The sequence below is a fragment of the Hemiscyllium ocellatum genome, chromosome 24 (assembly GCF_020745735.1).
Source record: "Hemiscyllium ocellatum isolate sHemOce1 chromosome 24, sHemOce1.pat.X.cur, whole genome shotgun sequence".
NCBI classification, from domain to species: domain Eukaryota; kingdom Metazoa; phylum Chordata; class Chondrichthyes; order Orectolobiformes; family Hemiscylliidae; genus Hemiscyllium; species Hemiscyllium ocellatum.
This window is the reverse complement of record NC_083424.1, coordinates 56,500,632-56,525,494: the sequence shown is the minus strand read 5'-3', so window position 1 is coordinate 56,525,494 and position 24,863 is coordinate 56,500,632. Positions and strand designations below refer to the sequence as shown.

Here is a 24,863-nt window from a genome sequence, read left to right as displayed (position 1 = left end):
GTAGATGTAATCATATTATACGTGTTTACGACTGTGTGTGCTATTAGTTTCTGTCCTTTACTGAGTTTGCCTTGTGTTCAGATATACAACCTTCAGGCTAATCTTTTTTAACACTTCTTGTACTAGGACTTTATTTACTGCTAGCCGCATATTTGCTTTCTACTTTCATAACTTTCATTTCTATTTTAGCTTCCCCAGGCTTTGTTTAATCCAAAAAAGGGCACAATGCCTGGTTATGCTTCTTTGTCCTGGGTATGTAAATTCATAGCTTCTAGCAAACATCATTGAACCACATTGCTAAATCCACTGATGATCTTCAGTTGGTTGGTTTTCTGTGTCTCCTTCTGCGATGACTGTTCACTAGTTTATCTATAACTATTAGTCAGTTTAGTATATATCTGTACTTGTCCCTTTAGTCCCAAAGGCTTCAATTTTGAAAACAAATTGGTCATGCTGTACTTCATGACAATCCATATATACAACTGCACCTTAGACTGTTCTCATCCACTGTTATCTAAGAGCTCAAGTTGGTCAAATACAGTTTACATTAAGTAAATCTATACTAGCTTTTTATTCACCCAAAATTTGCAAATATGAATTAATATAGTGCCAGATATTATCTTGAAGTTTTCCCACCACTAACATTAAGCTGACTGACCTGTCATTTTATAGTTTAATAATTTTGACTGTGAAACAAGGTGTTTTCCTCTGAATCTCCTTTCAGTATCTGAAGTTGTATGCCTTTTCTATCCTGAGGGCTGGAAACATTTTAATCACCTTCTCTTCGGTAGTTCCTGTCCTATTCATTTCTCTGCTGCCTCTTCATAACTACATTGACTGTAACCTCTTTTTTTCGTGAAGGCAGATGTGAATGCTCATTTGGAATCACAGCTGTGCCATCCATCTCCACAAAGTCATTACCTTTTTGGTTCCCATTTTGACTCTTCTTTTGACTAATCTTTTTACCTGATGATCAAGTTATAATCACTTTGTTAGGTTGCCCACTAACCTCGTTTCTTAGACTGTCATCCTTGCTCCTTTTTTGTTTCTCAGTTCCCCTCTTTGTATTGAGTTTGATTTTCTTTGAAATAATGAACCTGGCATTGTTCATAAACATCTTTTAACTTAGATTTTAGTTTTTGCCTTCAGTCATCCAGGGGACTTTAGCTTTCAACGTCCTTTTTTTTCCAGCTAGTGAGAATGTCCCAAATCATTACTCAAGTTATCTGCTCTTTTAAAGGCCTCCCATTACTCAATGTTTTACATATTTATCATTCATTTCAATCCTTTTGTCCATGTCTAATTGGTCAGGCTTGATCTCAGCCAGAAAAGCCATGGTGCTGAGTACAGTTGTTTTGTGCCTTGCTCTAATTTTGCAGGATTACTTCACTGTCTTGTATTTTTGTTTGGCTCCATATTGAAATGAATTTCAGAAAGCTGACAGGGAGTGATGAAGACGATTCCTCTTTGCCTGCCTTCTGCTTTCTCCCATTTATTTCTCTTTGGGTGAATATATGGTGTAATGCTGTGCTCTAAAGAGCAGCATGTTCTACAATTCAAGGAAACAAATACATGAACAGGGCTGAGCAAACATTCTTGACCCGAACGAGAGCTGTCTTCATCAAGGTGATTGAGGCAGAAATTATTGGTCATCGGTGTAAGCTGGAGTTTCTGCACAGCCTTAGAGAGACTTGCTGATTAAAAATATTGTCAAATATACTACACAAGTACAAGCAGAGGAAACTACATTTAACCCATTAAAACACCCGGAAGATTGATGCATTCAGAAATTTTAGAAAGTTTCAAATAACTTACTTGATGGGCTTTTGAGTCACTGCCAAAATGTGGGGGGGGCAGGGCTTTTGAAACATGAGGATGAAAGGGTTGAGCTGGAGGAGAGAGGGGTTTGGATGCAAGAGCTGGTACGGGAGAGGTGGGCTAAATGCTTTTATACCTTTTACTTTTCTGTTGTTTGCTCACAGATTTTCATTGAAATGTGGCTTCACCATTATTCACTGGAATTATATCAGAAAATGCAGTCTCCCCATGTCAAGGTATGTGCTCCCATATTTTTCTTATGCTTTCTGATGAACTGGTTTAACTGCTTTATCACTTGTCTTGAGTGCTATGTGTGGGCTCCAGCAGACTGCAGTTATAAAATTGAAACTGGTTTACTAATCTACATTTAACCTGCAAGCCCCTGATTTTTAATCTGCTGCTTCATTGAAACCGATTTGTGTTTCAGGCTCTAAAGGAGTGCTTCCAACATGATTCCTGACCGCTTAGGAATAGACTCAACCTCATTTTGGTTTATTGTGAAATTTAAATTTTCTTGTCATCTCTCATGGGATGCGACATTGTTGGTCAGGCCAGGAGTTATGGCACTTACTTAATTGCCCTGGAGAAGGCGGTATTGAGCTGCTCTAATGAACCACTGAAGTCCATGTGTGTAGGTACATCCCCATTGCTGTCAGGGAGAGAGTTCCAAGATTTTGACCAGCAACTCTGATCTAATTAAGAATGGTGTGAGACTTCAAGGAGGAGAAGCATTTTACTCTGTTCCCCCCTCCACTTTTTAGGCAATTTTTAAAATTAAGTATTAAAGTAATTTGTTTTTGATAACCTACGGTATTATGATTTGATTTCAGAGATTTCATGAGTAAATTCTAACATTCTAATTACTCCTTGACCACACCCCTGAAGCAGAGTCATTGCTTGGAATTATGGCTGTGGATCAAATGCTGGTTGTACTGGATTGAAATGGCTTGTTTTTAAAACTTGTGCTTCATTTTGTGGACCAGAGCTCCCACTGGCATATTCATGTTATCCTGAAACTCCCAGTGTGACCAGGATGGAGTTTTTAAATCTGAGGGTGATCATTTAGTTTGACCGCACTTTAGAGCTCTGCTCCAGCTTTGCATGTTGTGTCGATTTGATGCTTTGGGTGCATGTGCGTTATGCTTCTACATTATTTTCTTTTTTTCTCCCCCCTCGCCATCTTCATCGTCTCCGCTCTGATTCTGACTGCCTTGTACATTTGGGGCATTGCAAGCCAGGGCCACAGGTATTCACTTTGAAACCGACTAACTCAAGTTAACCTTTTTGAGGATGAGGGTCTGCCTCAGCAGTCATCTACTTTTCGTAATTCTGTTCTTTTGAGAAGATGGTTCTCTGCCTCTATTTCAAACCATCAGTGGCCTCGGCTGATTGATGGGTTACATGTACAGTTCGACTGTTCTGTTTTAAGCTGTATCCAACTGACCCACTATAGAGCGCACCACTGCACTAATTGCTGGGAACTAAGCTGACTAAATGTTTAGCTTTTCATATATGGGCCAAAAATGAGACAAATATTTCAAAAGCTGAGTGTCCTTCAAAATTCAAAAGGGTTAACATGATATAACCTATTGCAGTGTTGTGACTTGGTTTATTTAACAATTTTAGAGATATGTGCATGTTTTTAGTTCGACCAGACATGAAAATTTCAAACACCCAATGCTAAACTCGGAACCCAGTGACAACACTACTGCTTGCTTTGGTTACCTCTGGGCAGCTTCTGTGACTTTGGTAATGCTGCATTGACTAAAAATGTGTATTTCAGAATTGATGGTAAATTGATTATGTTCTTGCACTGTACTACTCAGTGTTTCATGTTTGTATTGGCCATTGTATCAACCCTCTTAACTGCCATTCAGTGCTTGGTCAATGCCAGCAGACAATGCCTAAAAGCAAATCTGAAAATCTAAAGCTCGAGACTGCAGAGTAATTCTGCAAAATGTTTCTCTTTGGGCAGTTCAAGGTGAGGGATGTTGTGCTCAAGAGTGAAACATTTTTGAACATAGAACAGTACAGCACTTCGATGTTCGGCCTTCGATGTTGTGCCTGCCTTTTATGCTATTCTATACTTTTATGAAATTTATCACGAAATGATGTCCCTCATTAAATGCCTGCAGTGGTCTTTGTTCTCAGTCACTTAAAAACAGTTTTATTGCCATGCTTAAAGCGTGGTTCATTTGCAAATATTAGTGCCTTGATATTGTCCTGGTACCAGACATGGGGCAGGCGATTGATCTCACTGATGGACCTCACATGAAATTGAAACCCCTGATGCAATCTGATTATAGTCTGAATCTATTGACTTATTGAGCACTGTAGAGGGCAGTTTACTCTGCATCTGAACTGTGCTGGCCTTATCCTGAGTGTGTTGTTATGCAGGGGAGCATTGTTGACTGAACTTGATCAGCACTGACATAGCTCCTGGTTCTTGAAGTTAGCCTGGGAGCAATAATTTGTTTCACTAATGCAATGATCTCACTTTTAAAGCCCACATCAGTACAATGTTCTGCTTGGTCATTGGGCACCATTCCAATCTGCTGCCTATTGACTTTATCTGACACCTGATACCATTATTGACTTTCAATCTCATTTGATCCAGTGGCTGTTAAAACTGCTAGTTTTTTCAGTTGTGCTTTTTAGAAGCTGGAGTTTGGCCATAAAGGGTGTTAAAGATGTCCATGTTAGCAATGAATGAATGTTTAAATGTTGATTTTGCTGTGTTTATAATGTTTCTCTCTCTCTCTCTCTGTGTCTCTCTCGGTTAATGCTTTCCCTTTGTATTGTCTTATTTTTGGATGCTAACCCCAGTTGGAAGTGCTACAGTACCGCCTCGGTATTTGCAGTACTCAGTACAACTCTGCATCACCACTGCCTGGCCATGGCACCTTCCACACTTACCAAGTACCTTTTTATTTTAATTTTTGGTGTCTTAATTTAATCTTGTCAGCCACATGGTAAAACTGAGAATCTATGCTATCCAATAGTGCCAATCAGTGACTCCTGGGTACAGGGCAGAGTCTGCTATGTTTCAGGAAGTAGATTGTCCCATGATGAGACTCTTAACTGAGGCTGTCAATCAGGTACTAAGTGCATAAGCCTGATGATTGTGGGCCTGTGAAACTGTGAAATGAGACCAGTTACTTAACCTTTGCTTCAATTTGTGTCACATTGTAAAATGCTACTATTTGGCCACTGAAGGACAAGAGACTCTTGCAAGAAAAATGTGCTGAAGAAACATCTGCTAAGTAACATGCTTTTAAATAATTAATCCCATTTCATGGCCTTGCTGTCTCATGTAGATTCGCTTTCTCATTGATGCTGCTTACCAGGACCTTGATTTTCTCCCTGATGCTTAAAACTCTTCCTTTTAACAGCAGTTGACTCTCTGTGCCATCCGAATCCCAATGCATTGACTGAATATTTTCCTGCCTTACTGTCTCTAGCTGTTGGACAGGGTCAGGCAGAAGATGAACAAGAACTCTTAAGTCTTTGAGATTTAATTATTGAAATATTACAAGAAGTTTCATCGAGAGGAGTAAATTGTTGATTTTATTTGAGAGGGACATTAGAAAATGCTCCCTTTTTAAAAAAAATTACAATTATTTTTCATTGAGTGGATGAGACCTGAAGAAAAGTGAGATGATGGAGGAAGACATTAAGTGGGAGAATCAGGCTGAGACTAATTGAAACTCCTGAGCGATTGGAAAGAGAGGAAAAGGGCCATCAAATTAAGACAATTGGTCATATTAGAGCCTGTATTTTGAGTTGGAACCTGTTCAGAAGTATATGGAGACAGATCATGCTATTGGAGGACAGAGCAGTATTGGACATTTAGAATCAAAACAACTTATCAAAAACTTATGCTGTTACCAATCAAGGGAGGCTTCTGCCCCTCAGGTAGATGTAAAAATGCTCATGTGCTATTTTGAAGAGCAGGGCCTGTAGATAAGACTCTTTCAATTGCACTTTCACAACTCACAACCTCTATTATCTAGGAAACCAGGAAAATATGTGCAAGGGAACACCACGACCTTCAAGTTCTCGTTCAAGCCATGCATCATCCTGTTTGGAATTATGTTGTTCCTGCCCTATTGCTAGGTGAAAATCTTGGAATTCCCTCCCTAATAGCAGTGAATACTCCTGTAGGTATACCTGCATTACTGGGACTGTAGTAATTCAGGTCAGTGCATTCCTACCATGTTCTCCAGGACAATTGAGAATGGGCAATAAATAGTACCTTAGCCAGCATCACCTTCATACTTTGACAAATCGATTCACGCTTCAGTCAAGGAACATTATTCAGTGTGTGACTGGTTTGGAATTGTTAAGTGAGGGAATCTAAATAAATGGTCATTATCAATTAGAGGAAAGACTTCAGCCCCTGGTTCGCCAATCCATCTATTTGTGTAATCCTGCATCACCAGTGCCTCGAGATTTATTTCCCTCGAGTGCCCATCCAATTCTCTGTTGAAATCACTATCACCTCCACTTCTGTTGCCCTCACAGGCAGGAAATTTGAAGCTATTACCACTTGCTGTGCTGCGTAAAAACAATTGTTCTTAGATTTCCCATCCGATTTCTGAACCAAAACCTTACATTTGTGGCCCTAGCTAATGGAACAGGTTTTCATTGTCTGCCTTATCAAAGCCTGTCTTAATCTTGTGTACCTCTGTCAAATCCCCCCTCCATATCTGCTCCAAGAGAAAACAAACCCAGCTTTTACAACCTAACTTTATAACTAAACTTCCACCCCCCCCCTCCCCCGATCCTTGAAACCATTCTGATAAATCTCCTCCTCTGCACTCTGTCAAAGACCCTCCTATCCTTTCTTAAGTATGACCAGAACTGGACGCAATATTCCAGTTGTGGTTTAAATCAAAGCTTTCTTAAGGTTCAGCACCACTTCTCTTGTGTTATCTGCGCCTCTATCTATGAAATCAAGGTCTTATATACTTTTGGATGTAGGTTTGCTCATTGAGCTGCAAAGTTTATTTCCAGAAGTTTCATTACCTTACTAGGTAATATCTTCAGTGGGCCTCAGGCGAAGAGTGGCTAGGGTTTCTGGACATGTGTTCAAAAAGAATGGGTACCCAATGAATACAGTCTGCCGATTTCTCAGCAACAAACCCAAGCAAACAGACAAAACACGTCCAGAAACCCTCGCCACTCTGCCCTACATCAAAGACATCTCAGAAATGACTGCCAGGCTACTCAGACCCCTTGGCATCATGGTAGCCCACAAACCCTGCAACACACTAAAACAATAGACAATAGGTGCAGGAGTAGGCTATTCAGCCCTTCGAGCCTGCACCGCCATTCAATATGATCATGGTTGATCATTCCTAATCAGTATCCGCTCCCTGCCTTACCTCCATAACCCTTGATTCCACTATCTTTGAGAGCTCTATCCAACTCTTTCTTAAATGAATCCAGAGACTGGGCCTCCACTGTCCTCTGGGGCAGAGCATTCCACACAGCCACCATTCTCTGGGTGAACAAGTTTCTCCTCATCTCTGTCCTAAATGGTCTACCCCGTATTTTTAAGCTGTGTCCTTTGGTTCGGCACTCACCCATCAGCAGAAACACTCTGCCAGAGTGTCCAATCCTTTCATAATCTTATACGTCTCAATCATATCCCCTCTCAGTCTTCTAAACTCAAGGGTATGCAAGCCCAGTTGCTTCAGTCTTTCAGTGTAAGGTAATTCCAGGAATTGACCTCATGAACCTACGCTGCACTCCCTCAATAGCCAGAATGTCTTTCCTCAAATTTGGCGACCAGAACTGCACACAGTACTCCAGGTGTGGTCTCACCAGGGCCCTGTACAGCTGCAGAAGCACCTCTTTGCTTCTATACTCAATCCCTCTTGTTATGAAGGCCAGCATGCTATTAGCCTTCTTCACTACCTGCTGTACCTGCATGCTTGTCTTCATTGACTGGTGGAACACTCAGATCTCTCTCTACTGCCCTTTACCTAAATTAATTCCATTGAGGTAGTAATCTGCCTTCCTGTTCTTGCCACCAAAGTGGATAACCATACATTTATCCACATTAAACTGCATCTGCCCACTCACCTAACTTGTCCAGGTCACCCTGTAATCTCCTAACATCCTCATCACATTTCACCCTGCCACCCAGCTTTGTATCATCAGCAAATTTGCTAATGTTATTGCTGATACCGTCTTCTATATCATTAACATATATTGTAAAAAGCTGCGGTCCCAGCACAGATCCTTGCAGTACCCCACTGGTACCGCTAATGAACTTGAAAGACCCTATACAAACAATGAGCAAAACTAACATCATTTATAAATTACCATGCAAGGACTGTAACAAACACTACATTGGACAAACGGGCAGAAAACTAGCCACCAGGATACATGGACACCAACTAGCTACAAGAAAGACATGACCCTCTCTCACTAGTATCCTCACATACGGATGAGGAAGGACACCACTTCGGCTGGGAAAACACATCTTTTGCCCGAAGCGTCGATTTTACTGCTCCTCTGATGCTGCCTGAACTGCTGTGCTTTTCCAGCACACTTGCATCCATCCTAGCACAAGCCAAACAAAGACATGCACGAGAATTCCTAGAAGCATGGTGTTCCAATTGGAACTCTATCAACAAACACATAGAGTTAGACCCCATCTCCCACCACCTGAGAAAAGGAACAGGAAGTGACTTCACCACAGGAAATAATATCATCACAGGAAATGACGTCCCCAACCCAAAGAAACATAAATTGAAAACAGGAAGTTTCAGCGTTGCTTTGCCTGAGGTCCACTGAAGATGTTACCTAGTAGGGTAACGAAACGTCTGGAAATGAACCTTGCAGCTCAGTGAGCAAACCTACATCCAAAACCTCAACCTGAGCTGCAAATCTTTTCAAAACCCGCTCTTATATGCTTTACTGACCATCTCTCAATTTCTCCTGCCACCTTCAAGATCTAAGTATGTGAGGTTATGAGGAATTATAGTTTGGATGCTTGCAAGATAAGTACCCAAGAGAGCTACACTTGGAAACATAGAAACTCTCAAGGCTGGATGAGACGAGTCTTTGCTTCTATCTACTAAAAAACAAGATCATCTTTTGGCACTAAAATTTTGAGCATTACTTTATTTTACCAAAGTTCTGTTGTTTTGCCATGTATGAAGCGTTTTATTTACAAGTTGCCTTGGTTAAAAGCCCATTTACCATGTGGCTTTCTTTGTGGTGTGTTAGCATTCTACTGATGTAGATGTTTCAGTTCAGCATTTCTCTTGGATGACTTTAGTTACGGGCTGTTAATAAATACAGCATAGAGTCATAGTCACAGAGATGTACAGCATGGAAACAGACCCTTCGGTCCAACCCATCCATGCCGACCAGATATCCCAACCTAATCTAGTTCCACCTGCCAGCACCTGGCCCAATATCCCTCCAAACCCTTCCTATTTATATACCCATCCAGATGCCTCTTAAATGTTGCAATTGTACCAGCCTCCATCACTCCCTCTGGCAGCTCATTCCATACACATACCACCCTCTGTGTGAAAACGTTGCCCCATGGGTCTCTTTTATATCTTTCCCCTCTCACCCTAAACCTATGCCCTCCAGTTCTGGACTCCCTGACCCCAGGGAAAAGAATTGTCTATTTGTCCTATCCATGCCCCTCATAATTTTGTAAACCTTTAAAAGGCCACCCCTCAGCCTCTGATGCTCCAGGGAAAACACCCCAGCCTATTCAACCTCTCCCTATAGCTTAAATCCTCCAACCCTGGCAATATCCTTGTGAATCTTTTCTGATCCCTTTCAAGTTTCACAACATCTTTCTGATAGGAAGGAGACCAGAATTGCACGCCGTATTCCAACAATATTTCCTGTCAGTTCTCACCCTGCTCCTGTTGGGAGTTGACAGTGTACGCTGTACATGGAACCAGCCTACATGATGTGTGTTCTGTTGCTTGAGATGGAAACGGTGCCAAACACACTCTTTTGTAGGCAGAGTGTTGTTGGTGCCAGAAATAAACTTGATAATTAATAACTGTTTTTATACAGTAAAGTTCTGCACAACAGACTCAGTAATGAATTATAACATTCTATTTCAAATGTGACCTTTCCCCAATTATAGAATCCCTATGTTGTGGAAACAGGCCATTCAGCCCAACAAGTCCACACTGACTCTCCAAAGAGTAACCCACCCAGACCCCTTCCCCTAACCTATTAGCCTATATTTACTCCTGACTAATGCACCTAACCTACACATCCTTGAACACTATGGGCAATTTAGCTGGCCAATCCATCTAACCTGCACATTTTTGGATTGTGGGAGCAAAATGTAGCACCCACAGGAAACATACAGAGACACTGGGAGAGTGTGCAGACTCCATACAGACAGCCGCCTGAGGCTGGAATCGAACCCAAGTCCCTGGCACTGTGAGGCAGCAGTGCTAACCACTGAGCCACCGTGACCATCTTGTTGATCCAAGACAAATCCTGGCCTTTAAATGTTTTCATTTCAGTATTTTCTGTGAATTTTATTTTTGGTGTGGGTGATTTATTGCATGGGAATGTTTGTAGTGACTTCACATCAGAACATCTTGCCTGTGGTAAGGTTGAAATGATAACCAGCATCTGCAGAAAGGGTTTGCACCTCTGCCAGGTAATATGAATTATACCCTGTTATATAATGTGACATTTATATTGAATTACCATTATTATACTCTATCTGGGATACAGCAGATGCAGTCAGGTGTCTCCCATAGCATAGCTCGATGTGATCAGTATTTTTTGTTTTTGATGCTTCAGCTTGACCTTCAAGCTTTGGATGTTGAAGTGAAACTGTTAGTGCAGAAAGTGGTGTCAAAATGCTGGACCAATTGATATGTAAAAGGCTGTGCTCCTCATCTAGGCTGGTCCTGAAGATAGTTACTGAGTCAAAGAACAGAGCAAATTCCAGCCCCATTGCTTGGAGCGGAACCCAGAGGAAAACGTTAACAAATAAACAGCATGAAACTTGCCAATTCAAAGCAAAGGCAGAAGCATCCTGTCCTAGAATAACATTCAATGAGCTATGCTGAAGCAACAGTGTTGTTTTCATTATTTGATCCAATGCTTAATGTTCTTCTTTGAGAAAATGACTCATTCAGCATCATTCTATTCAGTGTCATCTTTCATACCTCATGTCCCTTTCCCCTTTACGGTGACTGAGCTAATAGTACAGGCCACCCATTGTCAGTTTTCTCCAATCATATAGTCCACAGTCTCCCAGTGCACTTCCCAGTTAACAGGATTTGGACATTGCGTCACTGGATGTGTTTTTCAGTTAAGAATTACACTATCTTTCCCCAACCTCACCCCTGATGACTGTGTCTGTGACCAGTCCTGATGAAGGGTCCTAACCTGAAACGTCGACTTGCCTGCTCTTCCGATGTTGTCTGACCTTCTGTGCCTTTCCAGCTCCACGTTTTATCGACCCTGACTCCCAGCATCTGCAGTCCTTACTATCTCGGTTTCCCTGTGCTTAGTTTTAACGAGGTTTCCTTCCCTCTTTGGTCCCTGAAATCACTGACTCTTGAACCTCCTCTTGACTAATTGGTCCCTTTTCAGTTGTGAAACTACATTGTGAATGTTGGCCATTTAGTTGCAGGCTGAAAATGCAGCCTTATCCTCAGCTATTTGCGCTTGGTTTTCACACATTCTCACAACCCAAATTGCGGCCACAGCATCACAGTTAGAAACAGGAACCTTCCAATCATGAGCCCTGACTGTCATCCTGGTCAAAATCTATTAATTTCACAGATCAGAAAGGAAATCTGGGATCTTGTGGCTGAATGAGCCTGTTACACACGAGTGAGAGTTTATTTTGAATAAGATCTGAGAATTTGGATGAAGTGCTGCATGAGCAGGCCACTTTGCAGATGATAGGACCAAGGTGTCAGCCCATTTTGCACTTAACAATTTCTGATGCTCCTAGGAAAAAGCGAGAAGCAAGGAAAGTCAGTGACCATGCAATTGTTCTTGTGGAGTGAACAGAGTTAGGTGATAAATTATTGTTTTTGGTGCATGTTAGTTTAATTATTTAACTCTGCCATTGTCATTGTGCAGGTTAGATATGAGATCAGTCAAAACTGGTCCTGAGAAGGAGATACATTTAATTAAGTTGATCCTTACATTAAGTTACTGCCTTAGCATTGAATTATGATTCTGCATGCTCTCTGCATTTTCTGACATCTGTTCTATATTTGATAGGAACCCTTCACTCCAACAGAGGAGCATGTGCTCATGGTGAGGCTACTGGTCAAGCATCTCCACTGTTTCTCCAATAGCCTAAAACCAGAGCAAGCCTTGCCTTCACCTTCAACTCATTCTCACACTGCGAGTCCACTGGAGGAATTCAAGAGGTTAGTCATCTCTTTTTATGAATTGTGTATTTCTGAAGATTTCAGTCTGACTGAAGTAGAGACTGAGTGGAGATAGTGGGCAGTTACCTCAAATGGCAGGATATAACTCATGTCCAGCAAGAATCTCTATGATGATACCCAAATATTGTACTGTTATTATTGATGGTCGCATTAAAAGCCACATGTCCAAGTTTGCTGATGGCACAATGAAAGACAGTTTGGTGAAAATGCAGATGGAAGCTTAAAATTATGAGGGAACTTTGAATGGTTGCATGCAAACAAAAATGCAGCAAATGTGCATGTAAAATCATTCACTTTCAACCTTAAAAAGTTAGGTACCTTTTAAATGATGAAAAGTTAGAAATGGTGAGGGTTCAAAAATATTTTTGTTGGGATTTGGGATTTTGGTGAAGATGTGTTGGGGTGTGGAGGTGAAGGTATACATGTTTGAAAAAGGTTCTCAACAATCGCAGAGCATGCAAAGGTTAATGGATTGCTGGACTTTGTACCTTAAAGACAAGGAAATAAAAGTCATGCTGCTGCGCAAAGCCTCAGTAAGACCACACCTATGGTGCTGCAAGCATCTTTAAATGCATTGAAAATGGACCATAGATTTACCAGACAGTTGTGTGGACTCCAAACATTAATTTACAAAGCACGTAATTTTGCAAGTAATTAAGTAAGCTGGGCTTGTATTGCTTCAAAATTTGGAATTAGCTGAAGGATAATTTGATTTCAGGATATTAAGGGAACTAGGTTAGATGGTGAGGAACTGCTTTTTGATGAGTTAAGGACTAGGCACTGTGTAACACTGAGAGTGAGACCTTTCAAGGATTGAATCAGGAAATATTTCTTCAAAGAAATGGTAGGAGAAATGTAGAACTCTCTTGGGTGGATAGTTGATATGCGTGATCAATTGTAAATTTTAAAATAGTTTTTGTTAACAAATGGAATTGAAATGGGAGAAGACAAGTATCAATCATGATCTCACTGAATGGTGGACAGGCTGAAGGTGCTAAATTACCTGTTCCTGTGGAACCTGTGCTCCGAAGTAATTCTATTTGGTGTTGCCTAAGTCAGCATCAAGTTCTCCCAACAAGAGAGTCATGAGACTACTTCCAGCCAATGTTATTAAATATTTTAGATCAGGTCCTGCACTGATCAGTAGAGTCATAGAGATGTACAGCATGGAAACAGAATCTTCGGTCCAACCCGTCCATGCTGACCAGATATCCCAACCCAATCTAGTCCCACCTGCCAGCACCTGACCCATATCCCTCCAAACCCTTCCTATTCATATACCCATCCAAATGCCTCTTAAATGTTGCAATTGTACCAGCCTCCACCACATCCTCTGGCAGCTCATTCCATACACACGCCACCCTCTGTGTGAGAAAGTTGCCCCTTAGGTCTCTTTTATATCTTTCCCCCTCACCCTAAACCTATGCCCTCTAGTTCTGGACTCCCCGACCCCAGGGAAAAGACTTTGCCTATTTATCCTATCCATGCCCCTCATAATTTTGTAAACCTCTCTAAGATCACCCATCAGCCTCTGATGTTCCAGGGAAAACAACCCCAGTCTATTCAGCCTCTCCCTGTAGCTCAAATCCTCCAACCCTGGCAACATCCTTGTAAATCTTTTCTGAGCCCTTTCAAGTATCTCAACATCTTTCCGATAGGAAGGAGACCAGAATTGCACGCAATATTCCAACAGTGGCCTAACCAATGTCCTGTACAGCCGCAACATGACCTCCCAACTCCTGTACTCAATGCTCTGACCAATAAAGGAAAGCATACCAAACACCGTCTTCACTATTCTATCTACCTGCGACTCCACTTTCAAGGAGCAATGAACCTGCACTCCAAGGTCACATTGTTCAGCAACACTCCCTGGGACCTTACCATTAAGTGTATAAGATTTGCTTTCCCAAAATGCAGCACCTCACATTTATCTGAATTAAACTCCATCTGCCACTTCTCAGCCCATTGGCCCATCTGTTCCAGATCCTGTTGTAATCTGAGGTAGCCCTCTTTGCTGTCCACTACACCTCCAATTTTGGTGTCATCTGCAAACTTACTAACTGTACGTCTTATGCTCGTATCCAAATAATTTATGTAAATAGTGGAGCTAACTTGCCTCAATTGTTTAATCAAACAACAAAACTTGTATTGATGTTGTGTTTTTAATTTCACAACTGTGCCTAGTTGCTTCATTGTATCAAAGTCAGGTACAAAAGGATTCAGTAAAATTTCTCACTAAACTTTTACTGAGTGCAATTTCCAAATTAGTCCACTTTTGCTGCACTGAATTAGAAGGGTTGAGTCCCCACCTCTGACCCTGAGTGTTTTGTCCTTTAATTATGTTTCTTTTAATTTGCATCTCTCCATAGTTTAATTGTGAAAATGCTACATATACGCCATGCACTGGATAATACAATAATACAAGCAGACCTTCAATTTATTGCTTCTCATGCCATGTTAAGAGCTAGGTGATATGTGTCTCCCGAATGTGTCTTTCCTCCCATTGTACTGATACTGCAGTAATGGCACTGTAGGTACCCTTTCCTCATGTGTTAAGGGACCATCAGGAAAGTGATTTATCTTTACTCCTCACCCTCTTCCAAACAGTCTGCCTTCCTGAAAGCACTGCTGCTTGTTTTCTCATCAGCTGTTGAACTTCAAAGGACATTGCTTTCTGATAGATGGTCACTGATGAACCATCATTCTCTGTCTGTCCTTCCCCATTCTCTCCCCACCTCCATCCCCAAAGACACTTGTAATTCATCTAAGACATCTTCTTTGAAGCAGCGGGAGCAGAACGGAAATGTGGAGAGATATTAAACCAAGAGGGAGCAGAACTGAGTTACTGTGAGAGAAATAAGAGTCAGAATGTTGAAATAAAACAGGAAGGTATTGAGGAAAGGTTAGAGCAGCCACGGATGCAATGAAGAGCTATGTTGAGGTTACAGTTGCAGTAACTTCTGTGATTATTTTAATGCATGTTGTCTATTATTAGATGCACACTGCCTGAACATGAAGACTTTCCATTAAAAGCTCTGAAATGGTATCTCAAGTGCCAGCTTTTAAGCCTCAGCAAACACTTGCCTGCCTTGTGTTGCTGATGAATGATCTAGAATGGGAAGATTATGACATTGCCATTTATGGTAGGGAAAACTGATTAAAAATCTATCAAAAGGACAATTGTTAATTCATGCTGGAGTACTTAGTTAGGCCACACATGAAAACGTCTGTTCACCAAAAACCTTCCTAAAGTATCACAGGAGGGTATCGGTGAGCAATAAGACTGATTAAAATCTAAAGGAAATGCACTGAGGGAAAACTGGAGAAACTCCATTGTCATGAGGAGAAATAGGAAAAAACACAAGGTTCAGAATATTCTTTTAAATCAGCCAGCATACTTGCATTTAAATCCAAGAACATTTTTTCTGACTGTAAGTTGATTGTTGAAGGAGTGACATTCTCAGAGATGAACATATGGAGCAATTTGCCAGACTGTGTAACATAGACCATAATACATAGGAAGAGAATTAGGTCATTCGGCTTGTTGCGTCTACTCTGACATTCAATGGTCTCTGATGGAGTTCTCAACCCCATATACCATTATCAACACTTGTCTTTTCCCCATAACCCTTGATCCACTTCTTAAGCAAGAACCTTTTTACCTCTCTCTTAAATATAGTCAATGACTTGACCTCCACAGCCCTCTACTGAAATGACATTCACAGGTTCGCCACACTCTGCCTGAAGAAATTCCCCCTTCAGTTTTAAAGGAGCGGCCCTTCACTCTAAGGTTGTGCCCCAGGTTAGAATCTCTCCATTGCAGAAACATTTACTCAGTGTCCACTCTATCCAGGTCTCTCAATATTTGCAGGTTTCAATGAGTTCCCCTTACACCCTTCTAAACTCCATTGAGTACAGACGCAGAATCCTCAATCATTCCATATATGACAAGCTTTTCAATCCCAGGACTATTCTTGTAACTGCCTCTGGACACCCAACAAGGCTAGTCTATCCGTCTGTAGATAAAGGGCCCAAAACTACTCTCAATATTCAAATGCAGACTGACCAGAACCTTATACATCCTCAGCAATCCATCCCTTCTCATGTATTCTTGTCCCCTTTTGCCTACATTTGCCTACAAAAGTGCTAACTGAACCTGCTTATTGACCTTAAGAGAATTTAGAACTAGGAGTCTTAAGTTCCATTGTGCTTCAGATTTCCAAAGCCTTTCCCCATTTAGAAAGTATTCTATCTCTCTATTCTTCCTACCAATGTGCATAACCTCACACTTTGCCCCATTGTATTCCATCTGCCACTTCTTTGCCCACTTTTCAACCTGTCCCAAGTCCATCTGCAGCATCTCCATTTCCTGTCATCCACCTACCTTTCTGTCATCTGCAAACTTAGCAACAATCCCTCAATATTTCGTCCAGACTGTTTATGTATAACTTGAATAGTTGTGGTCCCAACATCTATCCCTGCGGAACTTCACTAGTTGCTGGTTGCCATCCTGAAAAAAACCCCTTTATCCCCCCTCCATGCTTTCTGCTAGTCAGCCAATCCTGTATGCATGCCCCTAACACCATGGGCTTTTACGTAGCAGTGTCCTTGTGGCATAGACGGTGGTGGTTGCTTTTCGGGCTGTGACCAGCAGTGTGCCGTAAAATTTAATGCTGAATCCACTGCTTTTTGTCATTCACATAAATGATTTGAATATGAATGTTAAAGGTATGGTTAGCAAGTTTACACATGACACCTAAATTGGTGCTCTAGTAAACAGCGAAGAAGGTTACCTCAGAGTGCAAAAGGACCTCGATCAGATGGGCAAATGGGCAAAGGATTGGCAGATGGAGTCTAATTTAGATATATATGAGGTGCTGCATTTTGGTAGGAAAAATCAGGGCAGGACTTATACACTTAATAGTAAGGTCCTGCAGCGTGTTATTGAATAAAGACACCATGGGGTGCAGCTTCATGCATCCTTGAAAGCAGAATTGCAGGTACACAGGATAGTGAAGAGGGCATTTGCTACGCTTGCCTCAATTGGTCAGTGTACTGAGTATAGGAGTTGGGAGGTCATATTGTGGCTTACAGGACATTGGTTAGGCCATGTTTGGAATATGACATTCAGTTCTGGATCCCCTGCTGTAGGAAAGATGTTGTGAAACTTGAAAGGCTTTAGAGACAATGTACAAAGATCCATAGTTGCAAGGTTTGGGCTTTCAGGAGAGGGTGAATAGGCTCGGGCTGTTTTCCCTGCAGCATTTGTAGGCTGACGGGTGATATTGTGGAGCTTTACAAAATCATGAAAGCCATGAATAGGGTGAATAGACAGGTCTTTTCCCCAGGATAGGGGATTCCAAAGTTAGAAGCCACAGGTTTAAGGTGAAAGGGAAAAAAAAATTAAAAGGGTCCTGAGGGGCAATATTTTCACGCAGATATGGAATGCACGTGTATGGAATGCGCTGCCAGAGGTGGTATTGGAGGCCAATACAATTAAAACATTTTAAAAGGCATCTGGATGTGTATAGGGGATTTAGAGGGATATGGGCCAAATGCAGGCAAATGAAACTAGATTAATTAAGGATATCTGGTCAGCAAGGATGACTTGGATTGAAAGGTCTACTAACCTGTTCACATCTATTACTCTGTGTGTACCTGAGTGTGTCTAAGAGGTGAATGACAGTAGTAAATGTAGATGTGTTGTTTGCTGCTTTAGTACATTGCTGTTCTTTATCGTGTGGCTCCTGCTGTGGGTTGGAGGAAGTTACAGGCTGAATTACACCAATTGATCATGAAAATTAAGATTCTGTGAAGTAGTTTTTCTCCACTTCTTGCACATGACTGCTTAGTTAATGTGAAAATAATTTGCTTTGATTTTCTTGCAGAGCTGTGATTTCATGCTTTCTTCAGCAGAAGTTGTATGTGTTCCTGCAACAATGTTTCAGTCACTGGCCTCTGGATGCCTCCTTTAGAGCGGTATGTTGCAACTGAGCACTGCATGTTTTTATTATGTACCTCAGAACTGCCTATAAAAGTTGGAATTATGTTGAACTCCTCAATGCACAGTAACTGACACTAGATTGAACAGTAGGGATGTTTGCCATGCTCTACTGTTGCTGTGTTCCAATGCTAGAAACTGAATTTCAACACACCATATGAAATGGGAGCAGCATTAGGCCATTCAGCCCATCAAGTCTGCTCTGCTATTTATTGAGATCATGGCTGATCTGATAATCCTCAACTTCCTTGTCTTTTCTTCATCACCCATGATTCCCTTACTGATTAGAAACCTATCTCAGCCTTGATCATACTTAATGATCCAGACTGAAATGATTTAACAACAAGTGGTTGACTGAATTTTGAAGTATGATTAGCCAAGATCAAACTTGAATTCTCATCCTTGTCTTATCACCTCGAGTTTTTTCCAGCCCTAAAATTTCCCAAGAATTCTTAGCCCTCTCTTTCCCATCTATCGGCACCATTTGTAGTTCTGCCCTCAAATGATGAACCTCCTTTCCTCTATCCTTTTGCTTCTCCACCTTCAAGACCCTCCTTAAATCCCAACTTTGACCAAAGCTGTCAGCTGTTTTACAATATCGGACAAAGTCCAGATTATCATTAAAACATTTTGAACTACTTGTGCTCTGGCAGATCGCAATATAACCCTTGTCTGTGTTGAGTGAATTGCTGCCAATGGACAGGCAGTCCCTGGGTTGCAAATGGATTCTTTTCTTCAGTCTATTCACAAATCCATTTGGTCACAATTTGGAAGACAAAGCAAAGCAATATAGCTGTTAGTTATTAAAGGCAATGTTCCTTTGATGGATCTTTAAAATTTCACCCTGCACAGGAATATATATATAAATCAGCGACCCCTTGCTGTGTAGAATGACAGTGTAATGCTGTTAATTCTGCTGCCATCACCAGTACAACAAGAAGTTATGATTTCATTCTGATGAATCTGCTTGATAGCTTCAATTTTCAGACACAATCCAACTTAAAGTTCAAAACTTATAATCGTACAGCCTGGTGATTTTACACTAAAAAGATTCCTTGGAGACAGGGTTCAATTTTTAATGTTTGCCTCTTTTTAATAGTTCAGTTTTTCTCTGCAGGTTTTGGAAACGTGGTTGAGCTATCTGCAGCCATGGAGGTATGCCGGAGATAAACCATTCAGCCTGATTGATTCTATGGATCGCAGCATACCAGACAAATGGTAAATCACATGGAAGACTTTGATATAACAGTGCAATTACAGTTAAAATGCAAGCAAAGGTACTCTTCTAACTTGGCTCGAGTCATCTTCACTTTATACCCAATTTTGAGCTCTCAGTGGAGAGCTATTTCTTTATATTATTCATATTTTTGAGCATGGGATCTCTGGGCCATGCTCCTCTCTTTCCCCTTCTCCAGGTTAAAAGCAGTACACCACCCATTATGTCAAACAATAGCTATCTTTTATAAGGTGCAGTACCTAACACTGCAGATATTACAAACAAATGTGTTTACACCAATTAATCTTTGATCTGCCAGGAGTTAGGAAGCAGATGTATTTTAGTTTTGTATGGTGGAAGTAAATTGGAAATGGTTTTGTCAAGATGTTCACTGCACGCCCCACCCCCAAAACAAAAACTAGATTTGGGAACAGCTGGTTAAAATTGGTCAAACCATTTGCTCACTTGGGGGTAAATGCTGATCTGACAGTTTGGGCCAATTCATAGATTGATAAAGTGCAAAAAAGGCCCTTTAGCCCATCGAGTCTTCATCGACATAAATACCACTAAAAGTGTACTAATCCCCATTTCCTGCACTTGTCCATATCCTTTTGTGTTATGACGAAATATCATGCTTTCCTGTTGCTACTTCTGTGTATTTACACAAAATTGTTGAACAGCACAGTACAGGCCCTTCTGCCCTTGATGATGTGCTGACCTTTTATGCTACTCTAAGATCAAACTAACCTACATACCCTTCACTTTATGATCATCCATGAGTCTATCCAAGAGTTGCTTTAATGTCCCTAATGTATCTGACTCTACTACCACTGGTGGCAGTACATTCCACACACCTAACACAGTGAATGGGAAGTGGCAAGATCCAGCTAAATTAGAGTCATAGAGATGTACAGCACAGAAACAGACCCTTAGGTACAACCCGTCCATGCCGACAAGATATCCCAACTCAATCTAGTCCCACCTGCCAGCACCCAGTTCATATCCCTCTAAACCCTCCCCATCATATACTCATCCATATGCCTTTTAAATGTTGCAATTGTACCAGCCTCCACCACTTCCTCTGGCGGCTCATTCCATACATGTACCACTCTCTGCGTGAAAAGGTTGCCCCTTAGGTCCCTTTTATATCTTTCCCCTTTCACCCTAAACCTTATACCCTCTATTTCTTCCACCACCACAGGGAAAATACTTTGTCTATTTGTTCTATCCATGTCCCTCTTGATTTTATAAACTTCTACAAGGTCACCCCCTCAGCCTCCAACACTCCAGGGAAAACAGCCCTATCCTATCCAACCTCTTCCTATAGCTCAAATCCTCCAACCCTGGCAACATCCTTGTAAATCTTTTCTGAACACTTTCAGGTTTCACAAAATATTTCCGATAGGAAGGTGACCAGAATTGCATGCAATATTCCAACAGTGGTTTAACCAATGTCCTGTACATTTGCAACATGACTCTCAACCCCTGTGCTCAATACTCTGACCAATAAAGGAAAGCATACCATACACCTCCTTCACTATCCTATCTACCTGTAACTCTACTTTTAAGGAACTGTGAACCTGCACTCCAAGGTGTGCAACACTCCCTAGGACCTTACCATTAAGTGTATAGATCCTGCTAAGATTTGCTTTCCGAAAATGCAGCACCTCGCATTTATCTAAATTAAATTCCATCTGCCACTTCTCAGCCCATGAACCCATCTGATCAAGATCCCGTTGTAATCTGAGGTAACCTTCTTTGCTGTCCACTACACCTCCAGTTTTGGTGTCATCTGCAAACTTACTAACTGTACCTCTTATGCTCGCATCCAAAGCATTTACACAAATGATGAAAAGTAGAGGACCCAGCACTGATCATTGTGGCACTGCATTAGTCACAGACCTCCAGTCTGAAAAACAACCCTCCACCACCACTCTCTGTCTTCTACCTTTGTGCCAGTTCTGTATCTAAATGGTGAGTTCTCCCTGTATTCATTAAGATCTAACCTTGCTCACCAGTCTCCCATGGGGAACTTGTCGAACACCTTATTGAAGTCCATATAGATCACTTCTACAGCTCTGACCTCATCAATCCTTTTTGTTACTTCTTCAAAAAATTCAATCAAGTTTGTGAGACAAAGCCATGTTGACTGTTCCAAATACATGTTCATCCTCTCCCTCAGGATTCCCTCCAACAGCTTGCCCACCACCGATGTCAGGCTCACTGGTCTATAGTTCCCTGGCTTGTCCTTACCACCCTTCTTAAACAGTGGCACCACGTTAGCCAACCTCCAGTCTTCCAGCACCTCATCTGTGACTATTGATGATACAAATATGTCAGTAACAGGCCCAGCAATCACTTCCCTAGCTTCTCACAGAGTTCTAGGATACATCTGATCAGGTCCTGGGGATTTGTCCACTTTTATGCACTTCAAGACATCCAATACTTCCTCCTCTGTAATATGGACATTTTGCAAGGCGTCACCATCTATTTCCCTACATTCTATATCTCATGTAATTTTCCACAGTAAATACTGATGCAAAATACTAGTTTAGTATCGCCCCCATCTCCTGTGGCTCCATACAAAGGCCGCCTTACTTATTTTTGGTAGGCCCTAATCTCTCCCTTGTTACCCTTTTGCCCTTAATGAATTTGTAAAAGCCCTTTGGATTCTCCTTAACCCTATTTGCCAAAGCTATCTCATATCCCGTTTTTGCCCTCCTGATTTCTCTCTCAAGTATACTCCTACTGCCTTTATACTCTCCTCAGGATTCCCTCGATCTATCCCGTCTGTCCCTGACATATGCTTCCTTCTGTTTCTTAACCAAAGCCTCAATTTCTTTAATCATCCAGAATTCCCTATACCCACCAGCCTTTCCTTTCATCCTAACATGAATATGCTTTCTCTGGATTTCTCATTTTTGAAGGCTTCCCATTTTCCAGCTGTCCTTTACCTGCGAACATCTGTCCCCAATCAGCTTTTGAAAGTTTTTACCTAATACTATCAAAATTGGCCTTTCTCCAATTTAGAATTTCAACGTTTAGGTCTGGTCTATCCTTTTCCATCACTATTTCAAAACGAATAGAATTATGGTCGCTGGCCCCAAAGTGCTCCCCCACTGACACCTCAGTCACCTGCCCTGCCTTATTTCTCAAGAGTACCTTCTCTAGTAGGTACATCCACATACTGAATCAGAAATTTCCTTGTAAGCACTTAACAAGTTCCTCTCCGTCTAAACCCTTAACACTATGGCAATCCTAGTCTATGTTTGGAAAGTTAAAATCCCGAACCATAACCACCCTATTATTCTTCCAGATAACTGAGATCTCCTTACAAATCTGTTTCTCAATTTCCCTCTGACTGTTAGGGGGTCTATAATATAATCCCATTAAGGTGACCATCCCTTTCTTATTTCTCAGTTCTACCCAAATAACTTCCCTAGATGTATTTCTGGCAATATCCTCCCTCAGTATAGCTGTAATGCTATACGTTATCAAAAATGCCACCTCCTTCCTCTCTTGCCTCCCCTTCTGTCCTTCCTGTAGCATTTATATCCTGGAATAGTCCTGTCCATCCGGAGCCATATTTCTGTAATTGCTATGATATCCCAGTCCCATGTTCCTAACCATGCCCTGAGTTCATCTGCCTTCCCTGTTGGGCCTCTTGCATTGAAATAATTTATCAGTCGTACCTTGTTCTCTGCTTTGTCCTGACTGTTTGACTCACCTTTGTGTTTAACTGTACTAATCTCAGATTGAGCTCTTTCCTCACTGTCTCGCTGGGATCCCCTCCCCCCGCCCCCACTTTCCTAGTTTAAATCCTCCCAAGCGGCTCTAGCAAATCTCCCTGCCAGTATATTAGTCCCCTTCCCATTTAGGTGCAACCCATCCTTCTTGTACAGGTCACCTCTACCCCAGATGAGATTCTAATGATCCAGAAATGTGAATCCTTTTCCCGTACACCAGCTCCTCAGCCATGCATTCATCTGCTCTATCCTCCTATTCCTGCCCTCACTAGTTTGTAGCACCAGGAGTAATCCAGATATTATTACTTTTGAGGACCTCCTTTTTAAATTCCTGCCTAACTCTCTGTAATCTCCCTTCAGAATCTCAGCCTTTTCCCTTCCTATGTTATTAATTCCAATGTGGACAATGATCTCTTGCTGGCCCCTCTCCCCCGTGAGAACATTCTGCACCCTCTCTGAGACATCCTTGATCCTGGCACCAGGGAAACAACACACCATTCTAATTTTTCATGCTGGCTACATAAATGTCTGTCTGTCCCTCAGACTAGAGAGTCCCCTAACACAATCAATCTGTTGGAACCCTACGTACCCCTCACTGCATTAGAGCCAGTCTCAATACCAGAAACTTGACTGTTCGTGCTACGTTCCCCTGAGAATCCATCATCCCCTATGTTTTCCAAAACAGCACACTTGTTTGAAATGGGGATAGCCACAGAAGACTCCTGCACTACCTGTCTACCTCTCTTACCTTTCCTGGAGTTAACCCATCTATGTGACTGTATCTGAGATTTGCCCACCTTTCTATAACTGCCATCCATCACATCCCCTTGCTCTTGTAAAGTCCTCATTGCCTCTAACTGTCTTTCCAACCGATCCGTTTGATCTGATAGGATTCGCAACCAACGGCATTTATTGCAGATATAATCCTCAATAACTCATAAACTCTCCCTAAACTCCCACATCCAACAAGAAGAGCACATCACTCTACTAAAGGCCATTTTTGCTTCTTCCAATGTACAGACCCAGAAAATATTCCTCTACAAAACACTGCTCCAGGTTAAATTAATACTCATGGCTTATATTTTAAGTTTAATCAAGAGACATGTCTCAATAAAACAAATAATCAAGAAAGAACCCACTCTACTCACTACTGCAGACTTACTGTAAGGCCACATTTAAAATATCCATTATTCTGTCTCAGTGCTGTGACCTCTCCAACAGGTTCCTGTTGTGAATTTGTGAATCAGTTGTGAATTTCACTGTTTGTTAATTTTCCCAGACGCACTCCGATGCCCAGCGATAGATGAATTCAACAGCAAAGGCAGTAACTGTGCAGGTTCACCGCTGTTTTAGTTAGCAATGGGGGTTTCTCTCTCTCTCTCTCTCTCTCTCTCCTACACCGACCTCACCATGTGCTTCCTTTGTCTGTTCCTCTCCCTTTTTAAAGTGCTGTTATTTTGACTTTTTTTTTCTCCAAAGTTCCAAAAGAATGCAACAGTTAGAATTGTCTTTAATTGATTGAACTGGAAAGGAGCTGGGATTTTGTTCTGTTATTTTATTTGAAAGATGTTTCTAAGATCAGGTTTATTTTTGTGTAAATATGTTTGAGCGAGTACTATGCTGCTTTCATTGGCTGAGGCTCACTAAGCTTGGTGTAA

General features: G+C 41.5%; 1 protein-coding gene across 3 annotated transcripts in view; it reads left to right on the top strand.

The window, feature by feature from the left end:
• Positions 1-24,863, top strand: part of smpd4 (sphingomyelin phosphodiesterase 4) — a 73,525-nt gene that overhangs the window by 24,729 nt on the left and 23,933 nt on the right. For 2 of the 3 annotated variants that reach the window (XM_060843835.1, XM_060843837.1), the window contains 5 exons: positions 1,983-2,054; positions 4,645-4,737; positions 12,070-12,221; positions 18,131-18,221; positions 19,361-19,461. In XM_060843835.1, the coding sequence (XP_060699818.1) occupies positions 1,983-2,054; positions 4,645-4,737; positions 12,070-12,221; positions 18,131-18,221; positions 19,361-19,461 (509 nt within the window). The remainder of the gene's footprint in view (positions 1-1,982; positions 2,055-4,644; positions 4,738-12,069; positions 12,222-18,130; positions 18,222-19,360; positions 19,462-24,863) is intronic. The other variant, XM_060843836.1, reaches the window with a different exon arrangement.